Raw genomic sequence first — 22,012 nt, 5'->3', positions numbered from 1 at the left:
CCCAGGGTACATTGCGGCTGCTGCGCATGTGCAGGTGTCACCGCCTTCCCCCTCCTCGGCGGCCCGCTGCGGAGCCGACGGCCTACGCGGTCAAGATGGCGCTCACCAGGTGGGTCGGGCGGGCCCACCCGGGCCGTGAGAGTGGTGCGACGCTCCCGGCCAGCCCGGCGATTCCCCGCCGCGCTGCCGGACTCTGCCGGCGGGAGCGGCCGCGGTTAGGGAATGCGCTGAGGGGCCGCGGCCTCTCCTGGGCAGTGGGCCCGGCGGCCGGGCCGCGGCCGCAGAGAGTGCGGCGAGGCCCGGTGGGGCCTGGGGAGCCCTGGCGGGTGCGGGTGTTTGGCCCCTGGTCGTGGCTCTGCTTCGTTCCTGTGTTCACTGCGGGTGGAAGGAGCTCCTCCGCCTCGCGTGGGTCCGTGGGGTTTGGTCGACGTTTCCTCACCGTCAGGGAGGGCGAGCGGTCTTTGTTACGTGTTGTAGTGTCTCTAGCGGGGCATAGGAGTGCAGTTCCGGTGCCTGCCCCGGAATCCCGAGTTTCTCTGGATGCTTTCTTAGTAAATTCACAAAAGGGCTGTGTAGACAAGAAGAGTTGAAAAAGGGGAAGTGAAGAAATTGGGGTTCGACTTGCCCTTGGCAGGGGGTGCCAGGCGTTGAGAGATCTGTCAGGTCATTGTCAGATCTGTCTGTGGGTGTTTGCCTTGAGAGGAAGAAAGAGCGAATCGTTGGGATTAGAGACATAGGAACATAATAGTTCTTTCTTATTTATGGTGGTGTAAGGAATACCAGTGATATGTGACATTCCTGTTGGAAAACAGGCATTGCCACTCTTCTGTTCAAGAGAGATGTGAATGTGTGTGAATTTAGCTTTTGTTTTTGTAGGAATCTTTTAGAATGCTGAGAAAGCACACATTGCAACTAATCTCAGAAGTCACCAAATCTCAGAAGATGCTCTCACATTTATGAGTGCGATGCTTAAGTTTCATAAATTGTTTCTTAATCTATAGAGAGTGATTGTTGAGAAAGTATTAACTTAGCAAGGAGTTGACTTGAGCATAGCTGAGTGTCCGTGAGTCAAGTTACTGGAATGAACTTTTTATTTCATTCTCTTTTGGTTGCTGTCCGTGGATGTCCAGTTTTTTGCCAGCTCCAACCCAGCTATCCCAAGATCAGCTAGAACTAGAAGAAAGAGCAAGAGCTCAGAGATCCAGGCAGGCTGCTCTGGTCTCATCCAGAAGGGAACCTCCCCCGTATGGTTACCGGAAAGGATGGATACCACGAGTGCTAGAGGTAAATATTTGAATTGATACAGTAGTAATGTGTCTGCTAAAGGAGAAAAAAAATTCTGGAGTAGAAATAAACTCTGATCACCTTGAATATTGCTGAGAATTGTGCAAAGCCTTACAGTGTACATGATCCAGACTGCTTGATATATTCTTATGTTAGGAGAAGTATTAATCCACCAGATTCCTTAAAACATTTGATGGTAAACAGGATGTTCTATGTCTGCTTCTGTTCAGAGATTGTTGTGTTGCAAGGTGGAAATATGTCTGTGGTCCTTAGGGTTTACAGTCTGTGAACACAAGGCTCCCCTGGGAAAGACATCCACATTTTTCCTCTGTTAGTGTTTTAAATGCACAGTCTGGATTATAGCTGAACTAAGTGAATGTGTGTGTGTGTCAGAGAAGAGAACATTCATGTGTTCTGTTCAAAAAGATAGCTGCTATTGGGGGACAAAATTATTACAGTGGGAAGGAAACTTAAAAATTAGTCAAATATTTGTTGTTTAAGTATGTTACTGACTAGAGAGTTTTGGACAATGTTATGTGTTCTAATCCTTGCCAGTTTAATGTAATCTAAACTGGAACTGCTAAAGGTAGAAAGAAAATACAGATGTGATCTGATTACAAAACTGTGTTAGTACAGTGTCTCACTGTAAGCCAGAAAAACCTTGCAGTTTGAAGTGATCCTTGACAGTGACTTCTGAGACCTGTTCTGATGAGTCACAAGCCAGTGCTCTTGGAACAACCATGCTGTTGAGGTTTTACTGCAGTAATTCATGTATGATCCTGCATTGTTTCCAAATACCATAATTTCATCAGCTTGGAACAGCATTGCCCTCATTTATGTTCAGTGCCATTTTTGTAAGTCCAGCACTGTTCTGTGGTGATCCAGGTACTTCAAGTAGAAGTTCTAGTGGTTCATTGAAAGGAAACATTCTTATGTGGGTTCAGCATTTAGTCATATGCTGCATATGTATGATATCAAAAATTATACTTTAATTATACCCAGTGTAGGTTTACCTTCCTACACCATTGAGTATTAAAGTTAATGTTTTAGTGCGCATTCTTTCTTAATGTTAATAAAGAAATTTTTAAGAAGCCAGGTGCTGAAGGTTTGCAAAGACTTTCCAGCACCCCTTGACCACAAATTAATACACGTCCCAAAAAGCCAGTTAAGGGCTCCTTTCTGCTTCATAAACAAGTGCAAATTGCAGTAAATGCTTTCAAAGCATCACCTTTGTCCAGTGACCCTGGACTACCATTGCTGGAAAATACAAAACCTGTTCTTATGACATTAAAGAGTTACCAAAAAAAAATAAAAATTGAAGAATGACTGAATTTGGTTCTGGCTAATACCTTAGCAACTAATTGTTGAATGTGGGACAAGCAGTGGAAACTTCAGATAATGGGAACTGTGTTTAAGGGAGCATTTGCAGATGGGATAAGCACACTGTCCTTGTTTGAAAGTGTTCTGCTTGGTCATTTCCAGTCTCAGTCCACTCTGTCACAGTGGTGGTAACTGCTTGGTCACATGGTGAGCATGGAGGGAGATTGATCTGCTCAAGACACCCATTCTTATTTTTTGATCTGTTTTGTTACCAGACTCCACATAAGCCATGCCATTGCCACAGAGAAAGGAACAGATGCTCATGCTGCTTTAAGCAAATGCTTCCTCCAAGGTGTTGCATTTGAAACTAACCTGAAGTTGTTTATGAATGGTACCATTGCATCCTCTGTGCTACTGAGCCAGGATGATCTCTTTTAAAAAGCCTTTTGTTTATTAAATGCTTTTTATTTTGTTTTTTAAATGTTTTTACACCAATACATTGTAGGAGAGAGGAATAAACCATAAGAATATTGGGCTGTTGGGTGCTGGTCCAATTTTCAGTGTGTTTACACATCAAAGTAAGAGAATGTTTGACACATGTAGCACTGTAAAGCTGTGAGCTACAGGCTTTGAAAAGAATGGAATTTTTTATCTTCTTCATTATGGTGTGAAAAGCAACAAATAACCAGTAGAAGTCTTCATAAAAATGCTGCTCTTGTAATTTTAGTATCCACAGTTGCTTAATTTCAGAAGGTCAATTTTTGAAGATCTAATTAATAACTGACATGAGAATTAAATACTTAATTTTGTATTGTCTGTAGCATAGTATTGCCTGCAAATTCTAGTCAGTAATATCTGTTCCTGCTTTGAAAATAATACTGCAAGATATCTCTCCATTTCAGTGTCTTTTAATAACTGTGAGTTCTCTCATTAATTGCTTTCTCACCAGTGAAAGAATAATGTTACTGGAGCATTCTACCAAGTTATTTGTTGTTGAAATCAATCTGTGTTTCCATTCTACTTTGCATTTTTTTGTCTTTTGGAAATTCACTCTTTTTTTTTTCTGTAGGATTTTGGAGATGGGGGTGCTTTCCCAGAAATTCACGTGGCCCAGTATCCATTGGATATGGGCCGAAAGAAGAAGATGTCCAATGCTTTGGCTGTTCAGGTGGATGCAGAAGGAAAGATAAAATACGATGCAATCGCTCGACAAGGACAGTCAAAGGACAAGGTAACATTTCTTCCAGTATGTCAGCTGGTATATGTACTTGGAAAAGTTGGATGTACACATTGCATATCCTTGAACTCATTGGTCTGGCATTAGCCACATGGATTGTGTCCTCTTTTCTTATTTCAGAATTAAAATAATGTCAGACAGAAATTGTGATCTTCTCTGTAAGATAATTAAAAGATAAGGCAAAAATGGGGAAAATCTCTACACAGAATTTACTTGATGGCTTAGCAGTTTTCATTTTCCAGGGAAGGCAAGAAACTGAAAACAATTCTGCTGCCTTATTTTAGCATGTAGAGAGAGGGGGCAAAAGATGGACAGAAAACAAAGGTCAACCTTCAGAATACTGCACCTTGTGTTTTACTGATCCAGCATTTGACACTTCTGGTTGTTTTCAGTGGTTTTGGTGCTCTGTTTTTGCTATTGTTATTTAGTTGCAGCAGAAAGTATTGCCAGTGGTTATACTACAAAACTTTTGTGCTGAATTCAGAGATAGCAAGATTCTTATGGAGTTTTTTAGGGGAAACTTCAACTTCCTGTATCCAGTACCTTTCTAAAACCAAGAGGTGACACTTGAGGTCCTAAATAGTTTTGAGGAGATCAAGTACTTGGGTCTCAAAGTTTGCTTTAAGAAGTATTTACACCTGCCTTTCCAAGTGTAACCAAGTGGGCTCTGTGGACTTTAATTCTCTAAAGCAGGTGTTGGGGGCTGGAAAACTGCTGAGGCCTGATGAAGTGTGTGACCAGCTGCCTCTTCCAGCAAGCATCTTCTGTAAAGAAAGTCTAAACAGTGTTAGACTGTGGTCAGCTTAGTGGCCTCATCTGGACTCATTCCAACAGGTCAAGGTTGTCGTTGTGTTTGGGCCTCAGAACTGGATGCATCATACCAGCTCAGGTCTCACCAGAGCAAAGTAGAGGGGCAGAATCACCTCCCTCAATCTGCTGGCCATGCTGCTTTTGATGTAGCTCAGGATAAAATTGACTTTCTGTGCTGCAACAGCTATTTGGAACAATTTCACTGGAAGCAGCAGAACTACTATTGCTTGTTTTGATTTGCTTTGCAAGAGAAAGTATTGCCAGATATGTCATAGGGAGTGGTTCTTCAGTGATCTGTGTTGAGTTGAATAATATGGAATATTTTCTCTTAAGAGCTTCTGATAGTACAGTGTCAGTAGGATTAGATGCAGAAGTTTCATTTTCCAGAGAGCTGCAGCCATAATTCAAAATTTCTTCAATTTTAATACTTAGGGCTAAAAGAAACAGATTCTTAGCAGCCTGCCAGAAATGAGATGAAGTTTATGAACCTATTCTAGGAGCTACTTGTTTGATCTGAGTTAGAAAGCAAATTTTGTTCTTGCTGCAGCTTATGGATTTTTTGAAGTTGAATTTAGTATTCTGCCTTCTGGTAGAGGCAGCAGTTCCATCACGCAGCCCCTATCTCGAGATGACTTGTCAGCAGTTTCTGCTATTGCAGTCCTTCATCTCCCTTGCATCTGTTCCCTTAGGTATTTTAAAAATAGTGGCTTCAGAGTGTTTTCCTTGAAAAATACTGACATCAATGGGATAGTCTGACAATCTTCCTGTTTGGGGTTGGCAGAAAGTCTGCTAGACATGAAATGCTGGATAACATTGACAGGCCTGGATGCATGACCTCATGGATCTGCGGATGGAGTTCCATCTGCTTGTCTAAGTTAAGGATTTCTAGCCTAGCTGTGTGGTTGGTTCTTGTGCTGCTGTCAATTCTTTCAATACTTTCTATACTTACATTACTAAAAGCCAGGCTAAAATAATGCATTAATAGTGATATATTGTGATGAGACTGGAGCTGTTTCTTTATTAGGAAAATAAGAACATATAATTGCATCCTGTGTTTTTATGAAGATAGAAGAAAGAGTATGGAAATCAAGGAATGGAACTGTTAGGTCCCTTACTTTTTTCCAGCAAGAATAACTTTATATGCTCTAGTTTGATTTCTTTCTTCATGGCCTAAGGCTGTGGCTTATTTATTAAAGGAGAAAAAAAAAACAATCATGAAGCTTATTTACAGGTTTTATTCCCAAGGTTGTAAACTCAATCAAAACATTTACAAGAGAGTAGTTCCATTGTTGAAGGCAGTCCTGTCAGAGGTATGGCACAGGTCAAGAGAAGATTAATCTAACTCAAAAAATCAAAAGTGTTACTTACTTGCAACTTATTTGCCTCTGTGGCAGAGCTTGGTTTGAGAGTTTGTTACCAGTTTGTTTTCTGGTGTGTGTACCAGGCTTGCAACCAGGTAATCTTCATGACTTCTTAAATTTTATGTACTTCATGTGGGGAAACCATTCTTTGACAAGGAGGGCATTCATGCTGCATTGCTTGATAGTAAATTCTTGATGTACAAATAGGATTGATGAGCACTGTGCAGGGCTGGTTGAGATATATAGAACAAAATATGTTGAGGATTTCTGTGTAGCAAATCAAGACATTTGCATCTATCAAGTGCCTCGTGAGACTGAATGTGATTGATGCCTAAACCCTGCCATGTGGTACAGTATCTTAGCTGTTAGGTAATATTATTCTCTTTCTGACTGTAGTGGCATGCAGATTTCTAATTGCTGCCTGTTAAGGCTGCCCCAGCCAGGGAATCATGTAATTGTAGCAAAACTTGAGGCTTTTCTTTCTGCCTAGAAGGAGATTTTGCTTTTCAGTAGCAATCAGAGTGATTGCTCAGGCTCATGCTTCCTTTCAAATTTTGTAAATTGAAAAATGGTAGTGGATGGGCACAATACAATATCAAACAATCCCAGTCTCTTCTTTAGCTTAGATGAATGAAATATCTCAACATAATTCATAAAACAAGATAAATGTCTAGAAGAACAACAAAAATAAATGCAAATTCATTATCTACCTGTTTTTATTACTTCAGAAAAAGACTGCAATTAAAACGTGCAAGTGTATAAAGTTTTTGGTGGCGACAGAAATATTTGTATTTTCAGGATAGTTTAAGCTATATTATATATTTCTTCCATAATAAAGCTGCTTGCTATTTCCATACAATACTTCAGAGTTTAAATAGTTAACATAGATCATTTGTACCTCAGTGTCAAGTAGTTTTTAGATCACTCTTGGACCACCACAGGGAATAGCTTTCTTAATTTTCTTTTTTTTTTTGTCTTTTGGGATGCTCTACAGATCCTTCAGCATACTTTGTTTTTCATATTCTTCTTCAGCAAGACACTTGGACTTACAAGTTAATTACCTTAGAGGAACATTTCTCTTCAAATGTCCTTCATTCAGGATCTGAGAAGCTAGAATATTATTGATACTAATTCAAATGATTAAATTTTAGGAGTGAAGGCTGAGAAGTAGAACATGGCTGTCATGTGGTTAATTAATGCTGAGGCTAAAGGTTAATTTTGTAGTTGGACATGTACTGTATAATGAACTTGAGATAATAGTTCCTGACTTTTAACCCTTTGAACTAAAACTTCCTATTTATTGGATACATCTGAAGTATTAATGTAATACAATGCATTTTTCCCCGAGGCCATCTAATAGTGTTTTTTCCCTGTGTTTAAAATTGGGACTCTGGAGCTGCCAGGAGCTAGCTGCAGGTTGTGTGAAAACTCAAGTACCTGTATAAGGGAAAGTGTCAAGACCAGATTTCTCAAGTATTTATTTTTTCAAGAAAACAATAAACATAATGAAATGAAAAATACAGATTGTGGAAAATACTTGTATCAAATTCTTGAGTTATCCTTGAAAACAGAAGTAAAAACATGCAGGATTTTATCAGTTTGGGATCCTTAAAAAAGGAAAATACTAGGAATGGGAAGCAGGAAACTGCTGTCTAATGCCAGTTCTGAGAGCAACTTACACAATTATATTTATCAGATTGCTTCGTTTCTTCAATTACTCCATTTGTAAAATGGGGTCCAGAGTATACATGTAAACAGGTCTTCTAATTGAACAATATGTAATCCTAATGCATTTATAGGTGTATATTCATTTTAATTACCCAGAGTATAGCCTAAGCCTGAAACATTTCCTTTGATATATGTACATTTATTCCTGTTCACCAGCACTAGTAGAATCTGATGTCTTCCAGGTCATTTACAGCAAGTACACAGATCTTGTGCCAAAAGAGGTCATGAATGTGGATGATCCTGAACTGCAGAGACCAGATGAGGAGGCAATTAGAGAGGTATTGTATGCACTGATGTGCCTAGTTAGCAGGAGTATGCTTTATGTCTTGTAATGGGATGAGATGAACACTGTGGTTTTTTTCTTCAGATAACAGAGAAGACAAGAGCAGCCTTGGAGAAATCAGTCTCCCAAAAAGTTGCAGCAGCCATGCCAGTTCGAGCTGCTGACAAGCTAGCTCCTGCACAGTACATTCGGTATGTAGTGCTGGTGTTGCTGTAGGATGGTGTGATTCACAAAATGGATTAAAATTGGCACATTTGTTGAATTTCTGAGAGCAGAAATTCCTCTTGTTCTTCTGTAAGGAATATGAAACTGGCTTCTGTATTTTGAATTAACCCATTAATGATCACCTAGTTTGAAGTGTGTAGAAATATGTCTTTAACATGTCATGAGTTATGGCACTCTGGAGGTGTTATTGTTTTAGCAGAAAACCACAGATTTGCCAGGGATCACTATTAATGATGCTGCCCTGAAAGCAAAGTATTTACTGCAAGTTTCAAGCCCACAACAAGACATGTAACAAAGTTCTTCCTTCACAGAAAATGAGTAGTTGAAAGCAATGGAATTATGGGGAGGCTGATACTTATGATGATTTTCTGTTTCAAACACAGAAAAATTTCATGACAGGGTTACACTTGGCTTGAAGTTAATTCTGAAAAAAGGTATGAAGAGGTTCTTAATGAACAGTAAGAAAACACCAGGGCTTCACAGACATAGGTTGGGAGTATTGTGACAAGCTATGTGTACTGTACTTGTTTTTCTTCTATTTCAGAGTCTAGGTTGAAACAGGAGAATATAGCCCTGAAGAAAAGTTGCATTCTGTCTGGTGTAACTGAGTCTGCACTCAGTGCAGTGTCATCTGTGCAGTTACCTGCTGCTGACATTGATAGTGGGGTAGTCTTAAACTGTTCTGGGTAAAATGAAACCACAGCTAGAGCAGTGAACAGAGTGAAAATGGAGGTGGGAAAGGAATATCTAGCTGTGTGCAGAGAGCTGAGCACTTTGTTTTGTTCAGGTACACACCATCTCAGCAAGGAGTTGCATTCAACTCTGGAGCAAAACAGAGAGTTATTCGGATGGTGGAAATGCAGAAGGACCCTATGGAGCCTCCAAGATTCAAGTAAGTATTCATGGCTTGTTCAGGCCAAATAGAAGATTCTGAAGCGTATTTCTGTGCAGCATGCTGCCTGTAATTGTAATTGTTTTCTTAATTGCTCAGAATTAACAAGAAGATTCCACGAGGACCACCATCTCCTCCAGCACCTGTAATGCACTCTCCAAGTAGAAAGGTATGAAATGCCATAGCTGTTCTCACTTTTGAATGCTTAGGTGGGTCCACAAATTCTTCTTCAATCTAGTTCATTTCTGTGTACCTTCTCATTACTGACCTTCTGATGTGAAGTGATAAACTTGGTGCCCAGTGCAGTCTTTTTGTTTGTTGTTTTCTTTTTTTCATTTGGACAGTTCTTAAAGTAGTTGTCTTTTCATTTATCTTGTCAAAGGTTGAGTAGATGTCTCATATATTTTATGCAGGGATGCATTGCTGAATTTGTTCATGGCATGAATGAGTTGACCAAGGCTTAGCCTGGTACTCTTATGTTGCCTTTAGACAACACTGTTAAGCTAATCCTTAATAACATTGACTTGTGTCATTAAGGATTAGCTCCTTCTGAGAGATGAGTGTAGCGATGGTTCATCAGTTTGGTACAACTTGAATAGCTGCTAAATATGTGGATGTTAACAAGCTGGCTGTGAGTTACAGCCTGTGTGATGGAAGCTTAAGAGGATGCTGAAGAGCTGTCAGGACTTTATTCAGTGCTGGCAAAGATAGAGTGTAAAAATCAATCCTATGGCAGAGGGTTTGGAACCAGCTGATCTCTAAGGTCCATTCCAATCAAACCATTCCTTGATTCTGTAATCTTACTGCTGCTAAGAGGAGCTGGGGTTTTGTTGTGGAGTTCTGAACTTTCTACTCTAACTCATTTCAATAGTTTCATAGCTGGCTTTGAGAAAGAAAACAATATTTTCTTTTACTATAAATCTGAAGATGACTTTACTTATTCTCTTATATCAGATGACTGTGAAGGAGCAGCAAGAGTGGAAGATTCCTCCATGCATTTCAAACTGGAAAAATGCAAAGGTAATTAAGTTGTCATAAATTTGTTTTTCTAATTCCGCATCCTGATGGGAAACTTAAGTGAATGATTTAAGCTTGAATAATACTGCTGTTAAACATCTAGAGTTAGGCAAACCAGCTGCTTCCAGCATGGAAAACACATGATGATACAGTTAATTTTTCTTCAGTTTGCCATATAAAGGTTGTCCAATTGAGAGTATAGAACTGAGGGTGAATATATTACTTCATGCCAGAGATTATACATTTTGAGAGGAAAAATTTTTATTAGTTAAAATCCCCATAATAGTGCAGTCCAAAGTCAAAATCTCTCAAGGTCACAAAGTAAAGCCATCTGAGAGACCCAAGGATGTTTCTTTTTAATATTGCAGTCCATATTTCTGGGAAGTTTTCCTTGTTGCATTCTTTCATTAATTAATTCTTATGGCTAGTCAGCTAGCTATTTTTGTTCCTTGTTTGAGTAGGTATGTCCTGTCCCTTTGATTTTTATCAGTTATTAAGTTTATGTTCCTAGAGAGGGGAGAATTTATTTGCTGCAGTAACTAGTCTGATCAGTCTGAAATGTACTAAACTGTTGTCCTGAGACAGCCTCTTCAAATGGAGGAAGGAAAAGCTATATGTTTGGATGTCATTTTTTTTCTACCCCAACACAGCTGTCTAACTGGGACTGATGCTAATTAGGAGATCAAATTTTAGGTTACAGATGCTAAAACCAAAGCAAAAATTTTGTAGAGCTCACTAAAAAATCTTTAAATATAATCTATAAATAATTTTGAGTTTTAGCTTTGGAAAACGAAATTGGTGTTTAGTGTGTCTTACTTTTGCTGGCTGCCTTGTCCCTTACTTTCTCATTTTGAAATAGCTAATCCCTTAACAGGTATGAAAACAGTTTAGGTAAAACAATTTTTAGGCAAAAAATTGTAAAACAGCTTAGAGAGTGGAGAAGCTATTATCTGTAATTCTTAACTAAGCAAAAAGTGGACCTTATCACTTGAAAACTGTCCTTTGTCCTAAGATGAACCTTGAAGGGAAGCTGTGATTGGGATTTGGTGGGCGGGTGGAATTGGAGTGAAGCTTTGTATTTATTTCCTGGCAAGAATTTGAAGTACATATGAAAAGGAGATCCATTGAGGCATAATAATGATGGGCTGTGAATTTTGTATGTGTTTTTGTTTTCTTACCCAATGAATACAATAATGCTTGTTGTTACAAATACTGTTTCTGTGATTAACTGTGCCTCTCTGTTCCCACTGTAGGGTTACACCATTCCATTAGATAAGCGTCTGGCTGCAGATGGCAGAGGATTGCAGACCGTTCATATTAATGAAAACTTTGCCAAACTTGCTGAGGCCCTCTATATTGCTGACAGAAAGGTCAGGTAGTTCTTCACACTGTTTTGTTCCATACAGTTTTACCATCTTTGTATGTTAATTTCCTTCAGAAAATCAGCTGTGAATAGGCTTTAGCTTTTTGATTTGTCCTGCTTCTTTGCTAACGTAAGACTTAAGGCCTTATCCCCACTATCTCTGAATCATGGGCTCAGCGTGAGTTCAGTTATTGGAAGTCATGGGTCTTGTGTCTCAGCTCTAACTGCTGTGGCTGATGGGCTTTAAGCTTCCTGATTTTGGCTTAATTTCTGTCCTGTTTACTGGCTAACTGCGACAGATCTGCGTGTACCCCATGTGCTGCGCTTTCTGTATTTTTAACCGTGTCTCTTTTGTGCAGGCTCGGGAGGCAGTAGAGATGCGTGCCCAGGTGGAGAGGAAGATGGCTCAGAAAGAGAAGGAGAAACATGAGGAAAAGCTCAGAGAAATGGCTCAGAAAGCCAGGGAGAGAAGAGCAGGGATCAAAACCCATGTTGAAAAAGGTACTGTTTTTTATCATTAAGACACTATGGCTTTTTTAGTATTCATAAGTGTGGGTTTGGAGTAATAATCTAAAAACTTGAAATATCTAAATTTAGGTGGAACGCCTAAGTATGACATCAGTTCATGTCTTTATTGGTTAATTCACTGCCTGGTTTGATGGGATGCAGGTTTGAACCTCACATCAGTATGTTGGTGTATATAGGTTTAGGACACTGAGAATTTTGAAGTTAATAATGCATCAGTGCAAGTGATGGCTTTCATAGACAGTTCTAAACTAATATTTTTAAGCTTATTGCAAATGAAGGGCAGATTTTTCTAGAAGAATGAAACCATCTTTAAGTTATCAAAGGTAATATTGCAGTGCAATGTTCTCACTCTTGCACTGTTGTAACTGATCTTGCAGAGCTGCAATTTTGTTGGCTAGTAGGCCCCAAAAAACCCCACAGCCAACCTAACTAAATTGTCTCCATTGTGCTAAGTCTTCCATTCTGATGGAAATTACACTTCAAAGATCAAGATTAGGAACTTCAGAGAGCAGTTACAATCTCTTCAGAAGATGGAGGGATATGGTCATATAATGCCAAATCCTGCTGCTGGGATGTACTAACCTCTTACCAAAAGGCTGGGAGCTGGCCAGCTGGGGAGCCACTCTGTTGGAAAGGACACAGGAGTTGTAGTGGACAATATGCTGAATATAAGCCAGTAGTGTGCAGATGCAGCTTTGTATTTCCTTAACAGTAATGCTAAGGGCATACAAAGCTGCATCTGCAGTAGTGTAACCAGTAAGTCAAAGGAAGTAATAATTTCCTTTTAGTGGTGACCTGTTAGACATCATCTGGAGTACCTTGTACAGTTATGGGCCTCCGGGTACAAGAAAGACATTGATAAATGGGAGTCAGTTCAGTGAAAGGGCATCAGAATGGTCATGGAGCTTGAGTAACTGCCTGTTCAGGAGATGCTGAGAGAATAAGGCTTGTTCTGCTAGGAGATGATGTGCCATTGGGGCCAGATAATGGGAAGGTTACCCAGCAGATCATATCACAGTGATCCCTAAATGATTATCAGAGGGCTTCACCAAGTTGCACAGTGGAAGAATGAGACAGTGGTCAAGAGTTGAAGCAGGAGGTTTCAGCTGTGTGTCAGGAGAAAGATTTTCATCATGAGGACAAACAGCAATGGAACAGGTCGCCTAGGAAATCTGTTAGTCTCTATCATTGCAGGTTTTCCTCACCTGAGTGGGAAAAAACTCTGACCAACCTGGTTTGAATTCAGCATTGATAGCAGGTTTTGAATTAGACTCTCTTCCAACCTGAGTGTGTCAGGTTGCATCACATAATGTTGCATCACATAATGTTCTTCAAAACACTTAAATCCCTGCACGTTTCAATGATACTTTTATGCTTAGAGTTATGATACAATGATCTGTAAATGTTTTAGGACATTAATTCCTAGACAGACAATTATTCTAAGCTCTTGAAAGATAGAAGAACATAGTTGTTAGGATGTCTGCTTTGACTTACCAAGAACAGTCACTTGCTTGGGGCATAAGAAAGCCGTAGTGTTCATGTGTTCAGTTTATTTCAAGTGGAACATTTTAAATAGTGCTAAGGGTCACTACTCTTCTGTAAAATAATACTGTGCCAATGTCTGTGGCATAATTAATTCAAACCTCAAATATTTGTCTATAATGAGCAATCTTTACTTGTTCAGAGGATGGAGAAGCTAGAGAAAGAGATGAAATCAGACATGACAGGCGCAAAGAGAGGCAGCATGACAGAAATCTTTCCCGGGCAGCCCCTGATAAAAGGTGAGTCACAAAAAAAAAGCTGCTTTATTCCTGTACTGGCACTGGCTTCCCCACTAGGGAACCTATTACTGGCCTTCCCTTTTTTTGATATAAGTGCCTGAGTTCTATGTATCGTGGAGATAGTGACTGGTATGAAGCACAGTTTGTTCATTATATGAAAAGGCATTACTGTGTTAAAATACTGTAGTACTTTCTTGAAAATGTAGAATTTTCCACATGAATGGGAAAGAGAGGTGTGCTGTGTTGGTTTTGGGCAGATTTTTCTTCAGTGGGACTTCAGGTTTAATGTTTTATGTTCAGGATTAATTAACATGTTGAGAGCAAAGATTGAAACCTGAATCTTCTAATTTTGGTGAGACTAGAGTTATCAATAGTGGCTTTGTTTCTTGAAGCTGTTCATTTTAAGTAAGCTTAGATTTATGGAGGTAGGCTGGAGTATCTTATTAGCTGAAGTCACTGAGATTTTTGAGTGCAAATGGTTTCTGGATGCTTAAAATCTCTAATATGTTGAAATTGGATTGCTCGGCCTTTCCAGAATATAACTACACTAATTCTTGCAAAAAATAAATATGACATTTTAGACCAAGTCAGCTTGATGTGAATTGCAGATAGTGGAAAGCAAATTAAATGTCATGCCCAGCTGAACATAATTTTTCCAAATGTTTCCTTTGCCAGGAGACAAATTTTAAATGTTACCTAGTAAGGAAGAACAACAGTCAAAATCTGGCTTCTGAGGCAAATTGTTAGCGGGGAATACAGGTTCGGGTTGCAATTGAGTGTGTCAACAAGTATGGTTTACTGGCCTCATAAAACTTTCAATTTTTTAATTCAGGTCAAAGCTGCAGAGAAATGAGAACAGAGATATCAGTGAAGTTATTGCCCTGGGGGTACCAAACCCCAGGCCATCCAATGAAATCCAGTATGACCAGAGGCTGTTCAACCAGAGCAAGGTAAAATACCTTTTCTTTTCATAGAAAGCTGTGTAGCTTTCAATGAGAACATGCTCATCATTCCTTTGTGGGTACAGACAGAATAATAAAGAGAGGCTGTTCTCATGGTTGTTGTGGATACATTCAGAAAAAAAATCTTTACATAACTGCTTAGAAAACTATTGATTTCCTTTATCAAGAGCCTATGCAAAAAAAATTAAATTTATAGCTAGATTAAAGAGTTTTTGTTGTGATTTTTCTCCCCACTTGGGAGTGGGGAGAAAAACTATTTTGCCCTCAAGCTGCAGTGACCTCATTTTCTTCTCTTGTACAAATGTACTGACTGAATAGGAAATCTGCTTTCAGAGAGGACCAAGTAAATACTTTTTATTCCCATTACTGCTTGTGTTGATACTTCTGAAGATAGAGAGTTAACAGCAACATTTATTTTCCCTGAATTTCATACTATTCAGAGATGACAAAATAGATTTGGCTTCAGCAAATCCCTCAATAGACCTGCAGTTGTCAATCACTCTTCTTCATGTCTCCAGTGAAAGACTTGCAGGCAAGGAGGGAAAGCTGATGAACCAAAAATGAACAAGCAGATACTTACACTTTCAGAGTTCATATAAGCCTCTGTGCGATTTGGATCAGTCAGCTTAAATCATTTTTTCCAGAAATTCTGAATAATACCCATTTCTGTATGGCTGTACTCAGCTATTACAGACAGCTGCACTTGCAGGGCAGACTGAAATGATCCATTATTCTGAAATGCGGATGGCTTGTGATCCTTGCTGTTGCTATTTGGAAGAGTAGGAAGGACTGAGGCCTGTAATGTGATGTTCTCTGGACTTAATCCCAGACCCAAACCCACTCACATCCTCATCAAGTGCTTGGACTCATTTGAAATCAATTGTAAATCACGCCATGTCATCTTTGTGTAACATCATCAATGTATTTTGTTGATAAAGTAAGTTAGCTGACATTTTGTCGATTTAACAGAACTTGTGCTGTTCTGCTGTTCCTCACAGGGTATGGATAGTGGCTTTGCTGGAGGAGAGGATGAAATTTATAATGTTTATGACCAGCCTTGGAGAAGTGGCAAGGATATGGCCCAAAACATCTACAGGCCAAGTAAAAATCTGGATAAGGATATGTATGGTGATGATCTAGAGGCTCGAATAAAGACCAACAGGTAAGGAAATAAATTTAAGAAATATTCTTAATTAGTACTTTGAAGATAGTCAACTGAGTATCATCTTCTCCTACAGGTTTGTTCCTGACAAAGAGTTTTCTAACTCGGATCGTAGCACCAGAGGCAGGGGCAGAGATGGACCAGTTCAATTTGAGGAGGATCCATTTGGTTTGGACAAGTTTCTGGAGGAAGCCAAGCAACACGGTGGCTCTAAACGGCCATCAGACAGCAGCCGCCCTAAGGAACACGAGCACGAGAGCAAGAAGAGGAGGAAGGACTGAATGCCTCTGCTCCTTGAGAGGTAGGGAAATGGACTGCAAGCTTGGACTTCATGCAAAAGGGGTTTTAATATTGAGTGTACAGGAGGATGGCATTGTATCACAGCAGTTCACAACTCTGGCCGTGTGGATACATACACACACTAACTCTTCTACATGGGACAGCTACCTGAAGAGAGAGAAGACATGGAGACCACTTTGAAACATTTCATAAGGAAATTAATTATTCTTTAGCAAGTTCTGACTTTGCTGATTCCCCACTGCCCAGCACCTCAGGGTAAGAATGTAGCCTCCTTCCTACAGCTTTAGTTTTTGTAGGTAGCTGAAGCTTTGACTTCATCTGTTAAGAGCTTTCCTGCTGTATATAATGATCATCTTATGCTGTAACAGATGCTGGGGTGTTAATAATTCAGTATTTTAGTGTGGCTATACAGTTTTTTGAACAAGGGAGGGGAAACAGCTGGATTCTGTTTTAAAACAAGTACTCATTCATAGTTTCTCAGTAATCTTTATTTTAGTTTCTTTACATTTAGTGAAATAAAGCCTCCTTCCACCACTCACTCACTCTGACTCCTTCTTTGACTGCGTCTTCTACGGAGCTGCTGTTTGAGAGCGAGCTGAAAACAATGGAAATTAATTAAATCAGCTAGGCAAGAAAGTTTATTTTTCATTTCTGATAACCCAGAACATTGATACAGGAAGCAGAAGATACATTTATAACCAATTCAGTTTCATAACCCCCAGCCAGGGCTTTCCTGACACAAAAGTTGAATATATATCCACAGCAATTGCTAGTTGTACCAGCAAAATGCATCTTAAAAGCTTGTGCTTTCAACTGGAATTAATAAAAAGTAACTGTCTAAAGCTAGCCTAGAAAAATTGGGAAAAGTGCTCATGTAATCTAGAGCAGCCTGAATTTTCTAAGAAATGAAAATAACTACAGCTTACTTTCTGCTTTTTATTTCACTACAAAGAAGCCTCTTAGCATGCACCTCTTGTGAGAGTATAGTCTTTGAAGCCTAGGCAGTTAAATGCATGTGGCTAAGCTTACAGATTCAAGAACAAAAAGCAGCAAAATTTTCCAGGAAATTGCCACTAAATACTACGTTATTTCTAGTACCTAATTTGGTAATTGCAAACAGATATCCAATTTCAACACAATTTATGAAGGACCAACCTACTGCCAATCTAATCACAGTTTAAGGAGTCTTAATTTCTGCTCCCATTTTTGTACCAGGTGGAACTTGCAGGTTGGTTCTTCTTGGGAATAGGTACTGAAGTAACCACAAACAGTGATGACTTGGGCAGTAATATGAACCATGGCAAGTGAAATACTTTACCACGATCAAAATACTGCGTCACTGAAGTCTATCATCAATTCCTTTTACTATCTCCTAGCATTTGAAGTCTCAAAATAAGAAATTAGTTGTCAAAAGGATATTGAAGAATTCTTATTAATTAATCAAAAGCTTGAACTGATTATGTGTGATACACCAGCCTGCCTGTTGCTCATGGTTTCACTCTCTACTACACCATCTGAGTAGTTTTATCAGCTGAAGCACATGTAAGTCTGTAAGAAAATCCCCCATTTAGGGAACATACCAGATGCTACGTTCTAATTGTTTTGATACGAGAGCTGTTAATAAAATGGCTTTGGGCAGCCATTGACTCACTGTTATTTATTCCTTATCTGTCAGTACCACTGCACACTAAATGTTGAGAAAGTGGTGAGATGGCTTTGCTGTGTTTCTGTGCTGGAGTGGAGCTGGAGGATACAGTTGTCTGGCTCCAGCTGACCAGTCAAGGACAGACACTTTAGTATGTGTAGTAGATGTGTACAGTGGCTCGATGCCATACATTAATGCACTGAGATTGCCAAACTTTTATTTTTTGTGTTACTAACATTTAAAATCTTAAAGATGGAGAGAACAAGACCCTACACTAAAGCAATTTTAGAGTTGTCTTGAACACATGAAAGCAAGCAGCTGATTTCTCCTGTATGAAATGACAGCTGGAGAAAACATAAATTTCACTGAAATTCAAAGCTTAGCATCACTTTCTTTATCATGTTCCCCCTGCCACTCAACATCTGGATTAGATGTTGGAACCCACCTGCAGAAACCTGCATTACAAACTGCAAACTAGTTGCACAGCACATCCCAACCAGTTTTACTGCATTCACATTACTTTAGCATAGCAGGAGTTTTTGGTCTCTTGAGTGTGATCTCTCTGGTATCTCTATGATCTTGACCCCTAACAACTCAGGTTGAGAGGAGAGAATAAACAGAAGTGGTAATGATTTACAAAACATTAAAAGCACACTGAGTGACTAAGATTCTTAACCACACTTCGAAAGAATATAATAGGTAATAAAGGAATTAGCACGTTACCTTGGAACCTTCAAGAATGTGGGGGTCCTTCTGTAACACATTCTGAACTTCTTCTGGAGTTGAGAATTTAATCCAGCAATAACGTCTGTGAAAGCCTGTATCTCTGTTCTAATTACCAGGTAAAAAAAACCAAAATGCAATTACTACAGGAAATATTCACATAGGCTGTTAAAAACTTTCTACAGATATTGCATTTAAAGATTCAGAAATTGTCAGAGGAATTGGCACACTTGCTGTTTCAGGAGCCTTTTTCACACTAAGACATTTGGTGTCAGTAATAGTGTGAGGGGTCTAGCACAGGCTGTTCTACATGCCTCTCAATTTGAATCTAGCAATAATAACAAAAAATCACGATCTTAAGATACAGTTGAAGCCTAGAATAATATATAGACAGTAGTTTCTAACCGCAGTATTTATCTACTAATAAGCCAGTCACAACAGAACTGACATTTAAATGGCCACAGTACTTGAACAACATTCAGCAAGATAAAGCAGCTGCTTAAGACACTACAAAAGCAGAGTGCCATTCAGAATGACAAGCACTAACTGCACTAAAAAGAAAAACGTTATTTTTAGAAATGATGTGCCAGTCAGAAAAGACAGTTGTCAATAAACAGGTGATAATGAGAAAAAGCCAAGTGCCTTCTGTCCCTACTCGGATCCCACTCCGAGTTCACAACAGCTCAGCCACTCTCATCATCAGGCATAAGTGGCAGCACTTCCAAACCACCTACAAGGTACTGCTGGTTTCAGTACCACAGTGATGTCTAAATTAGGCTGTCCTGCACTGGTGATTTTTGTACCTCCGGGTTTTAAGCAGTAATGAAACTCCTCAAGTATTCACTGAATGTTAATGTACACACATGCATCACTTGAACCTGTGATGGAGGTAAGTTTGTGGTAAGCTACCAGACTTCGCAACAAAACAATGCAGTCTGACCTGGGCTTGAGGGAAAATATGATAGGCAGGCACCTAAGCTTCAAGTGTTCATAACAACCAGCCTGTTTCAAACTTTCTCCATTGCCAAACTAATCCTCAACACGGAGTGAACCCATCAGCTCACTAACTGACGTTCACTACCCACTGAGCTTAATTTAACAGGATTACTTCAAGTGGAGAAACAAGCAGACAGAACCTTTACACTTCAAGCAATGCCTGCAATTTACCTGCAAAGGAACACTTTTTTTGACCGTTCATCTTTTAAAAAATGCACTAGATACTACAATCCCCGATCTATACACTCAGAAGATAAACAGCCTAAACGACAGAGGCACTGGCAGCACCCCGCAGAGGTTATGGGTTTTGTGTTAGCCCTGCACTCTGGACGGGGTCTTAATCCACAGCAGGAAAAGACGGTAGGTTCATACCCACATCTTTAGTTTTTGGCCAGTGAGACCAGGCACACAAAAACTTTATTCTCTGTCTGAAAAATGTCAACACGATTATAGAGAAGCTCAAAGCACTTAGATTAATTATTCAGAAATGGCAGCATCAACAGGATGCTGAAGGATGTACTTTGTAAAGCTCTTTGAAAGCCAACGGAAACCACTAAGCTTCAATGAGGCCGAGCGCTGGCAGACAACTAGTGGCACTCCTGGAAGAAGGAGCTAAGGGTAGAGAGCCCTGAAAACCTCACTAGAGTTCAAGATGAGGGGTCCAGACTGCAGCTCCAAGGAAGCGGGGGAGCTGCTTCGGGGCAAGGCCTCAGCCGCAGGAGCAGCCGGCGGCTCTTCCCGCCTCGCCGAGAAGACACGAAGTGCGGCCCGGAGGAGGCGCGGGTACTCACGAAAGGCAGCTGGCACCTCTGCACCGACCCGAACTGGGAGAAGTACTCCTTCAGCTCCTCTGTGGGAAAACGCACCAGGTTACCCGGGCCCGGCGCCTCCGCGCAGCCGCGCCGCCCTGGCCCACGCCGGCCTGTGCCGGCACACGCGGCGAGGCCGCCCAACCCCACCGGCCCCAGCAGCGGCGAGGGATGGGAGGGGGGCGCACACTCACTGCTCGACACCGTCCAGGGAATCTCAGCCACGAAGATGTCGAAGAGCCGCCGGGAGCGGCGCCCGACCGTCCGCACCGCACTGGCCGCCGCCATGTCGGGACTGCGGTGAGAGGGAGGGACGGAGAGAGGGAGGGGCGGCCCCGCCCCGGCCGGCCCGAAATGGCGGCGGCGGCCCTGACCCGTGAGGGTGGGGAGGATGCGTTCCGCCGGCTCTTTCGCTTCTATCGGCAGCGCGACGCGTCCGACTTGCGGGGCGTGGTGGACTTCTCTGCGCCGGGGGGGCAGGTAATGCTGGGTTGCTTCTGCCCGCGCCCCGCGGCGAGCGGCCCGGAGCGCGTCCCGCCCTCGGTGCGGTGTCTCAGTGCGGGGCTGTGTCGGTGTCGCTGTAGCCTGCTCTCTCCACCTGCCTTTTCCTTTCGTGCCCCACGCCGAATCCCTGGTGCCGCGTCCTTTCTGTCTAGAGGATGCTGCAGTCGAGCGCTGAGCCTCTTACGCGTCCGTGTGCTGGTTTAAAAGTGAGAGCGTGAGCCGAGCGGGGCAGCTGGGCAGGGCCCGGGGCCCCTCTGCCCGCGGCCCCAGAGCCGGGCTCGCACGGGGTGTCCCTGAGCCGGGGCACGCTGCCCAGCGCCATGCCACAGTCACAGATTTACTACTTTTCCTTATATTTACTTTCATAATATTTAATTAGCTCCCTATACTGCAGTTAGGGAACTTCGAAGTCTCTTACAGAACCACTTGATACTGAAGCAGCAGAATGTATGGACATAAAACACGGCGAGTTTCATTCTCGGAACTGACACTGTTTCCTTGCTAGCCCTTGTCTTAGCCCTGAAAAACCTGGGCTGGAATCAGCTTCCCCATGCGGTACTGCCTTCCCCCCAGTCAAGTTTCTTCTCCTTTCTCGCGCCTGTATAATAAATGCTTGGCTTAGTCATCAGGATGAGTTCGGCTGCTACAGTGGGCTGGGGAATACAGTCATCAGCACTGCTGAAAGTAGGAGCCATCGTAGTCATTTACCATGGCTTCAGTGATGAAGAAATTATCCTTAAAACTTGTCTTCTGTTTTGTCACCTCACAAAAGAATGACACAAATCTGCTGAAGTGTTGTTATCTAGGGATTTTCTACTTATGAGCTTATGTCAAAAAAAGGAGTGAGGAGTATAGTTAAAATGAAACTTTGCCTAATTTTTCATTGTTTCGATGCTTAGTCTTTTCTTGTTAGTGTTCTATTAAGCTATTTATTTTTCTATCTCTTTGGACTCTAATTTTGCTGTTGCTAATGAAACACAAAACCTGACCCATATGAAATTGTTAGAAGCATTAGAATTAACTAAGGAAGTTGTTAACATCTCAGCCTTTCTTGAGCTTGCTGGAATCCTGTATTTGGTAAA

At 41.0% G+C, this 22,012-nt stretch overlaps 3 protein-coding genes across 3 annotated transcripts in view; 2 read left to right on the top strand and 1 right to left on the bottom strand.

The window, feature by feature from the left end:
- The first annotated feature begins 36 nt into the window (after positions 1–36).
- On the top strand, positions 37–16,791 carry SNW1 (SNW domain containing 1). Its single transcript, XM_059473804.1, has 14 exons — positions 37–109; positions 1,131–1,284; positions 3,674–3,835; positions 7,923–8,018; positions 8,108–8,214; positions 9,036–9,140; positions 9,240–9,309; positions 10,095–10,160; positions 11,411–11,527; positions 11,880–12,021; positions 13,733–13,829; positions 14,662–14,779; positions 15,790–15,953; positions 16,030–16,791. Exons 1-14 carry the CDS (start codon positions 96–98, stop codon positions 16,232–16,234), a joined length of 1,617 nt encoding a protein of 538 aa, XP_059329787.1. The 5' UTR covers positions 37–95; the 3' UTR covers positions 16,235–16,791.
- SLIRP (SRA stem-loop interacting RNA binding protein) lies at positions 16,724–20,772 on the bottom strand. Its single transcript, XM_059473806.1, has 4 exons — positions 20,621–20,772; positions 20,409–20,467; positions 18,622–18,729; positions 16,724–16,848 (listed from the first exon to the last, which is right to left on the bottom strand). Exons 1-4 carry the CDS (start codon positions 20,712–20,714, stop codon positions 16,789–16,791), a joined length of 321 nt encoding a protein of 106 aa, XP_059329789.1. The 5' UTR covers positions 20,715–20,772; the 3' UTR covers positions 16,724–16,788.
- The window catches only part of ALKBH1 (alkB homolog 1, histone H2A dioxygenase), a 15,921-nt gene continuing 14,669 nt past the window's right edge, over positions 20,761–22,012 (top strand). The window contains exon 1 of the mRNA XM_059473805.1: positions 20,761–20,906. Coding sequence (XP_059329788.1) covers positions 20,781–20,906 — 126 coding nt within the window. The 5' untranslated portion in view covers positions 20,761–20,780. The remainder of the gene's footprint in view (positions 20,907–22,012) is intronic.

This window comes from Ammospiza nelsoni, chromosome 6 (genome assembly GCF_027579445.1).
Source record: "Ammospiza nelsoni isolate bAmmNel1 chromosome 6, bAmmNel1.pri, whole genome shotgun sequence".
Lineage (NCBI taxonomy): Eukaryota > Metazoa > Chordata > Aves > Passeriformes > Passerellidae > Ammospiza > Ammospiza nelsoni.
Note: the sequence above shows the minus strand (reverse complement) of the source record. Positions and strands in the feature narration are given on the sequence as shown.